At 50.6% G+C, this 15,704-nt stretch overlaps 5 protein-coding genes across 5 annotated transcripts; 1 reads left to right on the top strand and 4 right to left on the bottom strand.

Moving 5' to 3' along the window:
- Window positions 1–707: 707 nt before the first annotated feature.
- On the bottom strand, window positions 708–2,632 carry BDZ83DRAFT_795345 (uncharacterized protein). Its single transcript, XM_060515841.1, has 5 exons — window positions 2,522–2,632; window positions 2,029–2,445; window positions 1,876–1,974; window positions 1,443–1,822; window positions 708–1,372 (listed from the first exon to the last, which is right to left on the bottom strand). Exons 2-5 carry the CDS (start codon window positions 2,260–2,262, stop codon window positions 790–792), a joined length of 1,296 nt encoding a protein of 431 aa, XP_060361182.1. The 5' UTR covers window positions 2,263–2,445; window positions 2,522–2,632; the 3' UTR covers window positions 708–789.
- Window positions 2,633–4,738: 2,106 nt separating this feature from the next.
- Window positions 4,739–5,146, bottom strand: BDZ83DRAFT_585985 (uncharacterized protein; the record flags this gene model as incomplete). The annotated part of the gene is made up of 1 exon (XM_060505900.1): window positions 4,739–5,146. The coding sequence occupies one exon, from the start codon at window positions 5,144–5,146 to the stop codon at window positions 4,739–4,741; it is 408 nt and encodes a 135-aa protein (XP_060361183.1).
- A 1,346-nt stretch (window positions 5,147–6,492) lies between these two features.
- On the bottom strand, window positions 6,493–8,225 carry BDZ83DRAFT_706697 (pectin lyase; the record flags this gene model as incomplete). Its single annotated transcript, XM_060511529.1, has 2 exons — window positions 6,493–6,911; window positions 7,023–8,225. The coding sequence occupies 2 exons, from the start codon at window positions 8,223–8,225 to the stop codon at window positions 6,582–6,584; spliced, it is 1,533 nt and encodes a 510-aa protein (XP_060361184.1). The 3' UTR covers window positions 6,493–6,581.
- Window positions 8,226–9,767: 1,542 nt separating this feature from the next.
- Window positions 9,768–10,955, bottom strand: BDZ83DRAFT_755508 (S-adenosyl-L-methionine-dependent methyltransferase; the record flags this gene model as incomplete). The annotated part of the gene is made up of 3 exons (XM_060514624.1): window positions 9,768–10,230; window positions 10,279–10,483; window positions 10,562–10,955. The coding sequence occupies 3 exons, from the start codon at window positions 10,953–10,955 to the stop codon at window positions 9,768–9,770; spliced, it is 1,062 nt and encodes a 353-aa protein (XP_060361185.1).
- Window positions 10,956–11,796: 841 nt separating this feature from the next.
- On the top strand, window positions 11,797–14,694 carry BDZ83DRAFT_733614 (uncharacterized protein; the record flags this gene model as incomplete). Its single annotated transcript, XM_060512922.1, has 3 exons — window positions 11,797–11,824; window positions 12,640–14,003; window positions 14,224–14,694. The coding sequence occupies 3 exons, from the start codon at window positions 11,797–11,799 to the stop codon at window positions 14,329–14,331; spliced, it is 1,500 nt and encodes a 499-aa protein (XP_060361186.1). The 3' UTR covers window positions 14,332–14,694.
- Window positions 14,695–15,704: the final 1,010 nt, after the last annotated feature.

The following is a 15,704-nucleotide window of genomic DNA, read 5'->3' on the forward strand; positions in this document are numbered from 1 at the left end:
TTAACAAATACTGTCGGTTTCACGACGTATTTGTGGTGTTTCGTTCACGTTGGGTATTTATACATCTCAAAATTGGGACCCTCGGCTAACCTCGATGTTTTGATGTCCAGACGGAATTTAGGTATCTCCAGACTGCACGCATCATTGACGACGTCGTGAATCGCATCTCAAGTTGAAGGACTTCACGATCTCGTCCCAGAGACAATTTGTTTCTCATCTGGCGCAGGATGTTTCCAAAACAGGTCTAGCGCTTGTCTGCCACGATGTTGCGGTGCATGCCGGCAACGGTTTGTGGGTGATGGATTCCTGGGGGCGTCCGGCGCTAGCTCTACATCGTATCCCAGCTCCCCCTTTTGTTCCCTCAGCTTACTCTGATGTCATGAGGACACCCTCAGCTGATTAAAGGGCCTGGAACGGATACATGTCTCTCCGCTACGGCCAGGCGAAACAGGCCCTCCAATGCTTATATGAGGATCACCAAGGAACCCTCACCGTAACGCTAATCCGCATCATCACTCCGACGGAATTTGCAGGAGTTCCCCGCTGCCGGGTCCGTGTGGATCTCGGAGTTTATGACTAGGAAACCATACGCTTCGGCCGGCGTTCGGTATCGACCCCCGAGGGAGCGTGAGATGCGGGTACATAAAGTACCGATAATCATCAGCGCGCATATATCTTTGAATTTTTGAGCAATCATTTGCCAAGATGGGATGCTTTTTAGACAATTACACATTTATATCGTATTACTTCATTAATCTGGTCGGACTTGCGGTCACATCGGCCATCCCGCTATTCCATGCGGATCTCCTCGACCTCCCAAGTTCTCTCTACTAGAATGCCAAACTCGCCCAAGAAATTAGCGGCTCCCTCGGACATAGAGATACTGTGATTGCGGGACGTCGTGACCATGGTACTTGTCGCACCATTTTGCAGATTCAATCCCGACTGGTCACCTTGGCTACCGCCCGTTGAGCTTCGGAGGAACTTCTCCTTAGTGAACACCTCAAAGACCTTGCTCAAAGAGCTTGTAGATCTCGGGGATCCATGATTGCCAAGAGCGCTGTTTGTTCCTGTGTGAGGCCATCTGCCGTGTATCAAATCCACTTCGCTGCCGTTAGATCGAGTGTTGAACTGTTGTGTAGTATTCGTCTGCGATCCGACGGTCACCATGGCGGACTGTCGCCGAGCCATCTCTTGGTGTCTTTGGAATAGTTCGTTTACTTTTCGATCCAGGAGCTGACGAATGGTTGCTAGAGATGCCGTGGTGACGCCAACGCCCAACTCCGCGATCGTCCAGCACGCTGTACTCATGTACCCTTTTGGCGGTGCGTGTGTCAAACTCCAAATACGACCAGCCGACATGATGGGAACTCTGCAGGCATGTTAGTCAAGGCTGCTCTACATAGTAACCGCAAAAGATGCCGCCTGCTGGGATGACTCACAATGCGCCAATGCCGAATACACCCAACGCCGCCCAACGTTGACTGCTGTTCAGCTTCAAACTCCAAAGAGTAGGAAGGGGCAGGAAGAGAACGATCACATCGGTCACCAATGTTCCTGTCGCATTGAAGTACGTCGACAGCACGCTCGGGAGACACTTGGCGGTCCGTACACTGTGATCCCAGTTGGCTTCTATCGGCAAGCAGATCAGGATCTGGAGCAAGATCTGCGCCAAAGTCCAAGCTGCGACAAAGATGATGGCGCCAACGTATACTCTTCTCATGATGCGCACGTTTCGGAAGATGTGATAGAACTGAAATAGGAAAGTCATCTTCAAGGCGGCCATGGCGATGTTGTATGTAATCCCGACGGCATAAGGGATCTACCGACTTTGTCAATATGACGAAGCGCCAAAGTCAACAGTAGAGGGCTTACTTTTGATCCTTCATTATTGGCTGTGACCATGGCCAGCATGGTAGGTAGATAAACCTTGGTGAAAACACTTTGCATGATGTTGACAGCAATAGTGCTGAACTATGCATCTTGTGAGTTGGCTTGCTTCTTGTGGCGGGGCAGACTTAATCGTACCAGAGCGAGTAGAGCCCATGCATCATCTATGCGGACTTGCTTTGTAATGAAATAACGCGTGTAGAGTCGAGCGATCACAGAGGCAGTTGTGATAATCGTAATGATGGCGCCGAATGCGATCGTTGCGTTGGCTTGGCTGTCGCTGTAGACAAAATCCGTCTGAGCCTGGGGCGCATCCCCTTCCGGCGTCAACGGCACCGATCCATCGGCGGACAACGGCGGCGGTGCGCTCATTTTCTCAGGCGGAGACGACAAGCTGAATGCCGCTCGTATGAATCAAGAGCATACCCATAGGTTTCTGAACCGACATACAAGTCCCATTTCTCAATGAAGGATGAGTTGAATGTGGATGCGGAGCTGCAGCGCAGCGAAGAGCAAAAGTGGTGAAAACAAGCTCTTTTGACTGAATTGGTCTAACTGAGTACGGGTGTTATTTTCAACTTCCTTAAACAAGCGAGCAAATGCAGGCTAGACTTGAGGAGGCAGGACGCACTTTAGTGAAACAAGGAGGCAGCATGTTTAGACCAAAAAGTGCTTTCAACGGGTGTTGGTAGCCGTGATTGCAAGGCTATTTTGTGGGATTGACGGAAAGGTTGCTTAATTCGGGAACTCAACGCCGGGACTTGGTAACCAAGTCGAACTCACCCTCGCCCTCTTTTGTGCATCCAGGGGTTTATAGTGTCAAATTTCTGCCGGCTGATGGAGTCTACCAATACCGTTGGCCTACCGGACCCTTGTATACAGGGTAAGTGATGATTTCGACTCGTGCAAGAGTCTAAAATGGCCCTATGGGGAATCCAATCTGCTGCAGATACCGGATCACTGTCCTCAATTTCGACTGTGGCCGAGCAGACCCTCCCCACTGAAAGTGGTGGCATGACACTACAGAAATACGAAAACCTAGCCGCTTAAGCCGACCCTTGATTATACTATGGAGGAATAGAAGACATGGAAGGGTTGAAGGGTAGGATTGTCAAGTGTCAGTGTATCACACTTTTGCGATGGCGACAGACCATCACACCTCCTGAAGTTATGTGACCTTTGCCACATCTGTCAACCCAACCATTTGGCACCTTTCAAAGATTATATCGTCGTCCGCGGTGCGTTGATCTATCGCATTTCGAAACAGTAGATCGCCCGAGAAGAGGCCTGTGCGGAAACGCCTTCCACTCGTGCCACTCAAGCCCCGGGCACTAAATTTCGTGCATCGCCTTGTTTGGCCTCGTGGCGCTCGAACTCAACGTCCAAACATAACCGATGGCATGGGTCATCCAAAGGTGAAATAGTGGAAGATCTGCGCGCCTTCAGATCATCACATCACATCACCCTGGTTCCGATCCAAACAACGCAGTGAACTCTGCGACGAACGGCCACGATGCCCCTCCGCAGATCGCACGTCCGTGGGCACAAAAGGCCCCGGGCTGGACTTTGAGTGGGTTTTGTGTCGCTCGCAGAAGAATAGGAGAGTTTTGTGAGAGGAGGAGAGTAGGTGTGCTGAAAGCACCCGCAAATATCGACTTCGGTCCATCCATGTCTGTTCGGGCATCATGGATTCCGTTAACAGATGGAAAACTCCTCTGTAGAACACAGTGGCATAAATGGCCCGTTTTTGTGATCGAGGACATGGATGTGCGTGATGTGGAAGTAGCAAACATTTCTGGCTGGTTTGCAAATAATACCTCAAGATCGCCATATCAATCGCGCCACGTCCACAATTGCCGGGACATTATTACACCATAATGAGCCGCAGTGTCAAACCTTTGGCAGAATTTTCCTCATAACTTCGAACATGAGGCAGGGACAGTAGAGATTCTAGCCCCATTACTTACAATACTGCTCTCTGGTCCGAAAAGACGGACTGTTGCTCGCATGTTCGGCACGAAATTCTGCTCTGGTGGGCATCAGCCAAACACCCACATTTCCCACAACGACCGCCACTATCCGGCTCAGAGGACCGAGTACTCCGGTCCTCGCTGTGTCTTTGAAGAGAGTGGGGTACCGGGTTGGTTGAGAGGTTTGTGGACAGTGGAGGCCAAACATAAAGCTGTGCCACCGACGCACTTGTTCGCTCATGTTCTGGATACTAGGTTCTCATTCACCTGTTTGCCCCCTATCTCCACGACGCGTCCATCTACCTGTCGATATGACAGATCGGCGAGTCTCTATGCTGTCCTTTGTAGCGAAAACTTGAAAGACACATCGATGTCTCCGATACGCGCGTCTCGAAATGCTTACGATACTAATTCCCCAGGCAACGCCTACCTTACTTTACACATAACGCATTTCGATCTCTCCAGTCCACCAGCTTCCGATGACCCAGTTCCACGGCATATGAACTATCAGAAAGATGTTCTTACGAGACAAGAGGCACACATATGAATGCTAAAACGAGTCGGAACCAAAAGAAAAATAGTTCGGTTTACTAAGGTTCAAATTCATGTGAAGTCTGACCCGAGCATGATCCCTCGGTAGCCCCTTCCCCTTGGCAAGTTCCAAAATCCATCCGCAGACACTTCCCTAAACCGAGCAGACACTTCCCGCCCACCCCATGATGACTGAAGCCTACCATAGACAAATACTGACTCGGTCATGAATCTGAACCCCGTTTCTCCAACAGCCACGTCGTGTTGATTTACAAGTTAAAGGTTGTAGTTGTATTTGAACACAAGCCCGCTCATCCCACACTGCGAATTCCGCATAGTACTGTCCGTCAGGATAGAACCAGATGTCTCGATGGTCTTTTGGTGTTTCTATACACCACAGCAGTAACATCGGGCTCTAGGAGGATGCCAATAATGTCACCAACACAAGCAGGCTCTAGGTTGGCATAGGTCCTGTTGGTAAAGTCGTCGGTAAAGCTGAAGGGTTTGCGGCAAATGAGGCCGAAGACGTAGGTGTTGGCAACACAGATGGCGGTGCAGGTTGCGATTCCTTGTATAGCACCTGAGCTATTGCAAAGTTCGACCAGCTCCTGTGCCGTAGTTTGAGTGGATGGATTCTCAGTCACCAACTGGTTTCCGTGAGAGTAGGCGAATGTGCCCAGACTGTTGGGCGGGTATGCGGCTTTAACAAAGGATTGAAACACAGCAGCAGCGACGGAAAGGGTGGAGATCTGCATTTTCATGATAGTGTGCCTTGGGTTCTCAAATTTTGTGGATTGTAGTTGATCTGCTTTGAGACAGGTTCATGATGACTGGAACCATAGGGAGGTGATTATCAGTTCTCAAAAAGAGGTTGAAGTACGGTGAGAAGCCGAGATGGCTTTGTGACCAATATTGACTAGCTGGATCCTTTAATGGGCTTGTGCATCTTGGTTTTTTGATCTCTTTGTCTGGATTAGCAGGGCGTCATGTCCGTTGCATAAGTCCCTGCTATGCAGTCTATTATGCAATAGGCAACCTCAACTCCAGCCTTGCTCTTGTGTTGACCTGCAAGATATAGGCCGATGGTGCACCTAGCACTGAAGGTTCTGTCTGGAGGTTGCAGGAAGCGACTTCCCCTCTTCCAATCCCCAGAACAGATACGCCAGACCTAAGCTTGTAGTTTTCGCTCTGGAATGTCACTGGCACCATAAGAGAAGATTCGTGTACTTCCTAAGGGCTCTTTGCACTCTTAATCTAAAGGAAAAAAGTACATCATCGTGCCGGAGCGCCCCTTAGCATACTACGGGTGGTGCCGCTGCTTGCATTGAACCAAGTCGAGTACGAACAGAGGAATGGTCTGGAGCCACATTGGATGGCTATTAGCGGTGCTCCCGTGATCTTTACCATATTTTTTGCTTCCCTGTCTAGACCTTACGTAGATAAGGCATGTGTAAATAAGGTAGCAAAGACCTTGTCAGATCTGGTCCGCCTGAACATCTTCTCGGAAGAAGATTATAGACTTGAGATGGAGCAAGAGAGGGGCCAGACGGTATCAACTAGACAGATTCACCTCCATAGGCAATACCAAGTCTACAATAAGCAGTGACATTGGGCCAGTCACATCAACGGAACGTTCATGTCACTGCCTGCTGTGAGAAACTGAGCTGGCTGCATTGAAATCGATACCATTTGAGCAATCAAGATTGGAAGTAGCAGAGCCAAAATGCTGTGATGAACAAGCACATGTACCTTCATGGTAAGACCATGATGCATGTCTTTCTGGTTGCTTTTGTGCCTTGAAGGATGAGTCTTACGGGGGTGTCTCATTTACTTCATGTACCTTACTGACAAAGGTCATCAAGTGAGGCACAGGCTTACTTGATCAGAGCCGAAGGATGTTCGCCTGCACTTCGGATCCTTACGAGGTGTTACCTAGGGTACTTACCATACTGAGATGACGGGTGCTTGTATAACTGAATCAGAAAGCCAAACGAATCACGGAGATGATGGGAAGTTCAACTTGATCATAACATATTTTTCTTATGTGCTACCGGGTTATCGGCTGGCTTTGGATACAAGGCCGGATGGCCAACTATAAACTACTATCTCCAAGAAAAAAAACTGGGTGCCATCCAGTCACACCTTAGCTTTGAAGACTTCTTGGTCTTCATGTATACAATGTCTAGATCTTTAGACACGACGGAGCGCCTTGGAGCTGCGTCTTGTAGCGGAGCTCACGCACTGAGAGTACCACTCGTTTTGAACAACGCAAGACGTTCCAGCGACGCAAACGGTGGCACCAGTCCAGCCCTTTCCACCACACTGGTGGTAGTTCTGAACGATAGCCGACTCGGTGGAGTTTCCAGCAGCGGTCTGCTGGCAGGATGCTCTCTTGGTGGAAGTGTGAGTGCTGGGAGTGCTAGGAGTAGGCTTGGCCTTTGAGGTGTGAGCAGCCTTGGTCTTGGAAGACTGAGCAGCCTTCGAGGAGTGAGCGGCCTTAGTGGTGTGGGAAGCAGGGGCCTTGGAAGTGTGATTGGCGCCAGAGCTGGGAGTCGCGACAGCAGTAGGTGTGACCTTGGGAGTCGAGGGGGCCTTGACAGTGACCTTGGCGCTCTGAGTCGCGGCAATAACAGAGGTAGCCTTGCGGGTAGAAGTGGCAACAGTGGTAGGGGTAGCACCGGAGCCGGAGCCGCCAAGCTTAGCGGGACCGGCGTTGCCAACGACAAGGCTGGCGACGGTGTCGGCAGCAACGGGCTTGACGAGGTATCCGCTAAGCTTCGCGAAGGTGGACAGAACGTTAGTCTGGGCCAAAGCCTTGAACTGGCCACTCTTGGAGTCGACGCTGTTGATCACGCAAGCACGGCCAATCTTGGAGGAGCAGGCAGCAGCAGACTTGGCGTCAGGGGCGTTGAAGCTGTTTGAGAAGACCTGGCCGACGTAAGGCTGCTTCACGTTCTCGAATGCGTTACCCTCAATGAGAGCAAGGGTGGTAGTGAACAGCTCGAAAGTGTGGCCCTGAACGTTCTGGAAGAAGTTGTTGGTAGCGTGGAAGGTACCCTTGGGACCGAGCTTGGGGGAACGGCCAGAGACGTTGACGTAGTAGTTTCTGTCGATGGTGATCTGGTCTCCGTCACCAAGATGCATCTCGGTCCAGTAGTGGTTGCCGTTGCAGGTGGTTGAAGCCGGGGTGGCTCCATCGAAGTAGTTGTTGGAAATGGTGACGCGGGAACCGGCGAAGTGGGTGACGATAAACTGACGGCCAATCTTGGAGATTCTGTTGTGGTCAATCCAGACACCGTCGTTGCCGCCCTGCAAGTCGATGGCATCACCTCCCCAGACAACGCTAGGGTTCAAGTTCGTGATCTCGATGCCTTGAATGATAACGTTCTTGGCGTTGGTCTTGACACGAAGGCCCTTGCCGTTGAGTATTCCCTTGCCCTTGGAGCCGAGAATGCTCTTGTTGCTGCCTACGATGAGGGGCTCGGTAGCAGCGAGGTCGTAGCTGACGGTGGTGGCAACGTTATCGCTGGTGCCGCAGGAGAGGTCTCCAAGAAAGAGCTGGCCGCCGTTGGCAACTGTGCAGCTCTTACGGCTGCAGCCCTTGCCCTTGGCAGAGGTGCCTGTGAAGTCGTACTCCTTGTCGACGATGATGGTACGGGGGGTATCGTCGGCAAGCCACTGAGTGAGTTCGTCGACGGAGGAGGGGATGGCAGCGGCTGCGTTACCACCACCAGTAACACCCTTGGCGAAGCCGTAAGCCGTGCCAACGACAGACTGGGCAGACGCCGACGTCGCGGCCGCGGCAGCCAAAACGGCGGTTGCTGAGAAACGCATGTTGTTCAAGAGCAGAAAAAGAATGTAATGTTTGATAAAAGAATGGACGCGTGAAATCGATCTGAAAGAGTGACCAAATCACGCCGGCGTGAAGCTGAGTTGTAGTTGAAGTTGATGATGCAGAATGTACAGAAAGAACGACTTGGGAGGAGACAAGAGAGGCAGAACAAGATTGAGGGCAGCCGTTTCAACGTAGTATCTTATACTTCAGTTGTTTCTTACCAAAGTGAGGCTCATGCAGGAACCACTATGGAGTAGAGGGTCCGGGTTGTTAGGCAAAGCCCACGATTGGGCGCTTCTTACGAACTATTCCAGATGTAATTGCCAAGATATTGGGGAGAGCGGGCAAGTGGACACGATCATTGTGATGGCCAAGGTCCTGACACGAGTTTGCACCGCGCGCTCATTAGCGCGGTGATTAGTCCACTCATTCTCATCGGCCGAGATCCGTCCTGTCATCTTAGGGCTGTTGAGTTGCATCGTGACGTGTGCCCCTTTCATGATGGCGAAGATGGGGAGCAGAGGCCAACAGCGGAGCTAACCGCGATGGGCACGTTCCTGAGTCTGACCAACCCGGTGCTACTATCACTTATCACGGACCTCGCGGATGATGACCATCGTGTTTCTCCGCGGAATTCAGCGAAGTCTCGATCCTGCGTATATGGCGTTTTGCTGCGATGTCTTCATATGATTTTGAAATCTCGTGCATTCATCAAGAAATGGGATTCGCGCTCTCCAAGTTCTGTCAGTTGATCTAAGATCTCTCGCAAGTGCTTATCGCGCCGTGGTCTCGATTACCTTTTGACTTTGAGTTGGGTTATCACGATAGCGAAGCATCAGAGTTTTCGCACCACCTTATTCTAAAGGTTGAAGAGAAATACTGCCCGCAATGAGACTTCAGCAGCTGCCCGAAACTCTAATGATGAATCGACCCCTTTAATCTCCATTGCGGCCACAAAATGGAATCACGAAAATATGGTCTGAGAAATCGGCACGACGATGAGAAATAGACAAAGGCCTCATATGCAGACACTGGGTGATATGTCGCCTTACCGTGCTATTTTACTGAACTGGGGCTTTGTGACTGGTGCGGAGCATCTCTAATTCCACCTTCACTTTTGGCACGTACCAAGGATCTGTTTTTAGCATAGCGACGACGGTAAAAGTCCCTCAACAGCTTTACGGATTCCATTCAATAGAATGATTGCATTCAAAGAGATAATTTGGTATTGTACAAGACGACTCAATGAGGTTTCGCGACATTGAGCAAGGTAGCAACTTGATTAGAGTCGTCCACATACCCCATAGCAAACCTAAAGTTGTGTTCATGGTTTATTGCACTAAGTTTTTGTCTCGAAGCGGAGCATACCCAAGTCATGTATTCTGCTCCATGCGGATACATCTGGTCAGTCAAAGGATCTGAGGAACTTTGAACTTGACGTGACTGCAGCCTGGCCTTGGTGTAGCGGCAAGACGCAGTGGGGGAAATGTGAAATAAATTTCGGAACTATGTTTGCATGACCTGAAACCCCGCGGCTATGTCTAGCTCTCCGCTTCTAAAGGTTTCTGGCCAGAGTAAGAGTGATAGTAATGATACGCGTGGTTGGAATTGTCTAGTAAATCCTTGCGCACTTGAATCAAGAAAACCTCGATCTCCAAATCAGTCCAGCCCAATCCCTTTGTAAACGGCACGTTCGTCACTGCCCCCAAGGAGTCGTAGTTGACAGCAGCACAGTAGCTGCCGATCGACTTCAAATGATGTTCTTTTGGCCAAGTGCCCACTGGCACCTTTTTGACATCATGGATCTGGTTGACGAAGCCTGCGGACTCAATACGGTCGGCAAACTTATCGGCCACATCTATGTCCACACCAAATTTGTCCAAGGCTTCTTTCAGAAGGTCCATCGTCTTTCTGGGAGCGTAGTCCGGGCCGACTGTGCCGTCATCGCAAGCAAACGCCCACACCATGTCTTGCACCTCGATCCAACCTCCCGGTTTCAGGGCCCTGCTTCGTTTAGTAAATTGGCAGCTACAAAATATTATTAACACTTACTTGTAAGCCTGCGAAAGTAGTCTGGGCCAATCCTTGAGTGCTGGTGCCATATTTCTCACATGAATATAATCAATTGAGTCATCCGGGTAGAGCCAGTCAGCCTCGACGTCGTCTACTATAAAGTGCACGTTTGGTGGCACATAAACAGGCTGAATGGGACTCAAGTCAAGTCCAGTGATATCAGCTTCTGGATACTCGTCGCCCACTGAGAGTGATTATCATCGATCAGCACTCCCAATGCCTCCAATTACTATAATGATTGAACGTTCAACACCACACTTACTGTCCATAGCCCAAATTCCAGTACCAGTGCCGATGTCGAGGATCTTTTGTGGGCTTTTCAAGGGGGCATTATGCAGAGCACCCTCGCACACATGTACTAGCATAGCATGCTTCATGTCTTCACGATCCTGTTCCTCGTCGTCGTTCGGTAACATGTAGCGACCTTCTTTGAACTTATGGTAGCGACGTCTGTTCTCAAAGTTGTAATCTCGAATAGTTGATGCCAAAGATGTGGATGCATTTGAGCTGTCATCGCTTGCGTCATGGTAGCCGTCACCATCCGAAGCTCCGTCATCCGCTGCTATCGCGGCTGCTGGGACCGGTGACGAGGAATCACTCCGGGAACTACCGGAGCCCGAATTACTACGAGGAACTGAAGCGCGATCGGCTATCATTTTGAAGACGGGCGCGAAGTCGAGAAAGGGTGAGAGGTGAGAAGGAGAGCAAAAGCGAAGTGAGGGGAGGGAGATGTAGGATCAAAAGTGAGAAAGAGGGGAAGATAACGTCTCAAGGGAAACATCCTCAAGCCAACACCAACATGAACGCGTTCCAACCATCGTCTCCAGTCTTTTTCTCCATGTCTTCGGCCGGAAGCAGGCTGTTTAATGCGAAGCACAGGTTACAACCAATATCGTGCTTCCGTTGAAGCCGCAAAATGCAGAGTTGCATCCCGCAGGCCAACCCCATTGGCTCGTTTAGCAAAGGAACGGCCTTGGTTTCCTCGTTGAACGAGGAGACAACAAACTGAAAGACTGCGGAGGCCGCTCCTGCTCCGCGAAATTTTATGGGCCATGGCTTCACGTCCTGGTCGCTGATTAATGGGTCTCGCTTCAATCCAACTCTCGATCAGTCATATTCTGAGGAAGAATGTTAATGCTAGAACGCCAAGCACCACCCTCTTTGCTTCTTAGTCATCCTGAGAAAACCGACATGACATTGCAGTTGGTTATCGTATACGGTTGAGGCAGGGGAATCATGAGCATTGATTGTATTCTATCGTTGCGATCTTGATTCCATCAAAAGACCGCACTTCTTTACTAGAGACCTGCTACGCGTGAACAACGACGTTTGTCACTGTCTTCTTCGCAGTATTCAGGCTTTTGGATTCGTTCAAATTGTCATAACCAGATTTGGCGTCACCTTGACTATAATGATCGTGCCATGTGATGATGGTAATCGACACTACCATAGGATAGGTAAGGTAAGTTACGAATATTCTCGTCGATTACAATCTCAATGGCTACATGTAGCGTCCAAGCAGCATGTAAGCATTAGAAGAAGAAGAGAAGAAAATAAAGAGCGGAAGAAAGGTATCAAGCCATCGAAAAACCCAGAGACATTATATTGAGTAACTAGGGCCCTTGGAATTTGCGGGCATGCGCATTTTACACGTGTCTTCCATCGACAGTGACCAGTTGCTAGCGCAATCTAGCTGGCTCTGAACTCCGCCACTGGGCCGAGGGAGTTGTGCGGTTCACATCATAACACCGCGTTCCATTTCAGAATATGAGTCATATTTCAGGACCTCTGCAGAAGAATCCTTTCATCTTCCTTTCTGCTTTGAGAGTCAAGTACCCAAAACACTAGAGTGAGGTTGCAACACTTCACTGCGCTTGAGCCTCATTCGTCAATGATCTCAGCGGGCTAGATGTGCGGGGCTCTTGTTCCTCCGAGACAGGGGCTGTTGGCTGGCATTCTGGATTTTAGTTTCCCCCAAAATGTCATCAGTCCGAACTCAACGACACAACCCCAGCCATCTCGCAACGAAGCCACCCTCCCCGGCCGAACTCGGCCTTGAAAAACAAATGGCTGAAAATCTCTCTCCATTGCCGCGGCTACCAGTGGAGGTACTTGGGCTCATCTTTGCTCACACGTCAAAGTCGACGGCCCACGCCGCTCGGTTGGGGAGCAAAATTCTGTCCGCCGCGGCAACTCCGAGATCATTCCAGCATATCTTACTCAAGCCACCTTTCTGCGACCGGTTCACGCACATTGCAAAAGATGCGAACCTTCGACGACATGTGAGAGAGATCACATGTGATGCTCGCGCTGTTCTGGATTACTGCCCTTTCCCCATAGACTTCCTTGAGGCTTTACCCTACCTCAGATACTTCTCCGGGCTCAAGGTTCTGAACTTGAAGTTTACCGACTATGCAGATGACGGCGACGAGAACGCTGAACCGAATAACTCCACAAGTTATCGTTTCTATGATATCTATAGCTTTCGGCGCTTTGTCATTCTTGTTGCCTTTTACTGCATACACGGAGGTAGCCAAGATGATCGAGATCTGGTTCAATTGTCGAAGAGCCTAGGGACATCGGAAGACTTTGCCTGGATGGGAGACCTGAAAACCCCTGACATGTCTTGGAGCATAGAGAACAGGTTGATTGGTGGCGGATTTCCTAGGATCCAGCTAGAGGAGTTGGCCATTTTCAATCTAGCTGAGGATATCAACGAGGGTCAAGATCATGGCACGGAAGACCCATTACATCGGAAGCACCTGGCGGACTGGCCCATCTTCCAGCAAGTGATGGCCCTTCCAACACTCAAAAGTGTAAAGTTGATGGTAGCACCCGATGACCCGGATAACTCGTTGTGGGACAACTTGGAGGACGAGCCGACAGAGTACAACTATCAGTGGCAAGACCTCTATCTCCGCGAACTCACGTCATGGTTCAAACCACAGCTCGCCTGTAACCTGACAACTTTATCTCTTTACTACGATGATATCTGGGGCTACCAGCCCAAGTTCGACTTCCGTCTCATCAATCCTGGCAGCGGACCAGGTTCTGGATTTCCGCACTTGAAGGTCCTAGGTCTGGGAAGATACTGCTTCAGTCACGAGTGGCAGCTAGACTGGTTTGCTTCTCTCGGAGACCAGAGCTCAGCTGGCGGGATAGAGGAACTATACCTCGATGAATGCGTGGTGGTATCGAAAGCATACTGTACAATCCCTCAATGGGAGATTTGGGATCTGGACCGAGACCGCAACTATACTATCGTTACTGTTCAAGACGCCGACGGCAACGACGTTGAAGTCTCGAATCGTGGGTATTTGCCAGCCACGTGGGACATCGACCTTGTCGACGACACTTGGACTGAGTTTTACCACTCTAGCATGTCCTGGCATGAGCTGCTCGACCACTGGAGCAGCAACATGACGGCGCTGAAGATATTCAAGATGGGAACGACGGCCTCTCTTGCGTCTTGGTCCAGAATCAATCTGGCAACTCACATAGCGGTCGATAAAATCACCGAAGCTGCTGTCGCTCCTGGGGGCAAGACCAGCATCATGAGCACGGATATCCATACGAAGTTCGATGATGTCGAATTCCGCAAAGAGGTTGGAATCATGGAGTTGACATTGCCGTTTTACGTCAACTATTCACCGAAACCGAGCGGGATGCCCAACTGGGTCGCTCGTCCTTGGTTCTTCATACCGGTGAGCAGTGATGAGCCTCTAGTTATGGAAGAATCCCCGAGGGAGACGAGACGGAAAGATGAATTAGCATTGGACAACCTCAGAAAAGTAGTGGGTGATAGGGCAAAGGGAGTGGTCAGGTTTGAATGAGACCAATGGGGCCTTCGCCCGCGCAATGCGATGGAATCCCGACGGTTGCCGAGCTCCCACCCTAGCTACAATAGTATTTCTCCATTTCAAGCCCTACATGCCCAAGGGTCAGGGTGGTCAAAATTTTGTTGAGTTTCGCGACTTCAAGTTGGTGAAGCCTAGAGGTGGAAGAGAAAAGAAATCCTACGCTGGTCGTTGAAGGTACCAGACTTGTCGGATTCCGCTTAGTCTTCAACAATGATAATGGAAACTCTTGCGAAATTCTGTCGCAAAGCTCGCGGCTTCGCTGTGTACATCGTGCCGTCGAGATCTACGCACTCAATGAGTCGTGAAATGTCGTATCTTTGGCTATCAGCAGGGGTTGTCTTCCCAGCGCCGTAATCAACGCGAGTCGCTGGTGGGTGGATGTCGGCGCCTAGTGCCTCGCTACAATCTACAGATACGTGTGAGACCAGAGCGTGCCATGGATCCTGGCAAACGACTTCCGCAAACTGGATCCTAACATCATGGCTCCTGTCTCACTGGTCAAGACTCGTCAGCAAAACGCAGTGCAGCAACTGATAGCCCCATCTTGGGGACGCGCGGGACTATCCGCAAGCAGAACGGGATTTGCGGATGTGCCGCATGTGCTCCGGGCAAGGATCATGGTGATCGTAGAAGAATCATTGGCGACGAAGAGGGGGAGCGCTCAACCAGCGGTGGAGGAGAGTCCAGCGAAACTTCTCGAAGCTGTGGATAACGGCTATTCAACAACAGATGAATGCAGCATATGGACATCATGGTGGTTCGGCCATAAGGTGACGAAAGGGGCGAAAAGAGACTCATGCTACGGTGCCGAGACCAATGAAGTTTGAGGGCAGGTGGAGGTCTCCCTGACCGAGGAGGGTGTTTAATGACCCAGTCGTCCGGGTCCGATTGACAGGACCAAGTTTCGGAATCGAAGTGGCGGTCAGAACGGTTCGACTTTTCGACGTGGAGAGTTGACGATGTGACGCCGTCATGGAAGTTGATATGTTTGCAGAAATGTGACAGACATTAGCCGATGAGCCAGTTATCACAAACAAAAGTACGCACGTAGGACGGCTCGTCCATCACACACCGTAATCCAAAATGACAGACATGACAGCAGATTGAGTTTCGAGTCGGCGACGCGGGTGTGGCAACGCAGCTTGGGCCAGAGGATGCCAGGCGCACCCAGACACGCGCCAGACTCAGGCCAGACTAGCCCGGACGAAATCGCCGGAACCACCGGGGGCGCCGTTACGCTTTGTCTTGCAGCATTTGGGGCTACGCCGCGGCGCTGCATGGCGGCTGTCTTTGTGCCCCTGAGACTTGAGCCAAAATGAACGCCGGGCCCAGACCGAATGGTCACCGATTCGCAAAGTTGGCCGGATGGGACAAGTCATTTTGTCGATTGCGAGTCTTCGCAGAAGGTCCCTTGACGCATATCCCAGAGAGTATCCATAAACACTGGTAACTCCACATGTCCTAACTCTCAAGTACCGGACCCAGAGGGCAGAGGGGGGGCTCAAATGATATGAGAGGTTTCCACATATCACATTCCCAAAGAGA

The sequence above is a fragment of the Colletotrichum acutatum genome (assembly GCF_030867785.1).
Source record: "Colletotrichum acutatum strain CBS 112980 chromosome Unknown BDZ83scaffold_102, whole genome shotgun sequence".
NCBI lineage: Eukaryota > Fungi > Ascomycota > Sordariomycetes > Glomerellales > Glomerellaceae > Colletotrichum > Colletotrichum acutatum.

Excerpts from the sequence above, each read along its gene's own strand:
- BDZ83DRAFT_795345 (XM_060515841.1), bottom strand. The coding sequence starts at position 2,262 with ATGAGCGCACCGCCGCCGTTGTCCGCCGATGGATCGGTGCCGTTGACG. Across the intron at positions 1,823-1,875 it reads CCAATAATGAAGGATCAAAA|ATCCCTTATGCCGTCGGGAT; the intron begins GTAAGCCCTCTA and ends CAAAGTCGGTAG. Across the intron at positions 1,373-1,442 it reads GTATTCGGCATTGGCGCATT|AGTTCCCATCATGTCGGCTG; the intron begins GTGAGTCATCCC and ends ACATGCCTGCAG.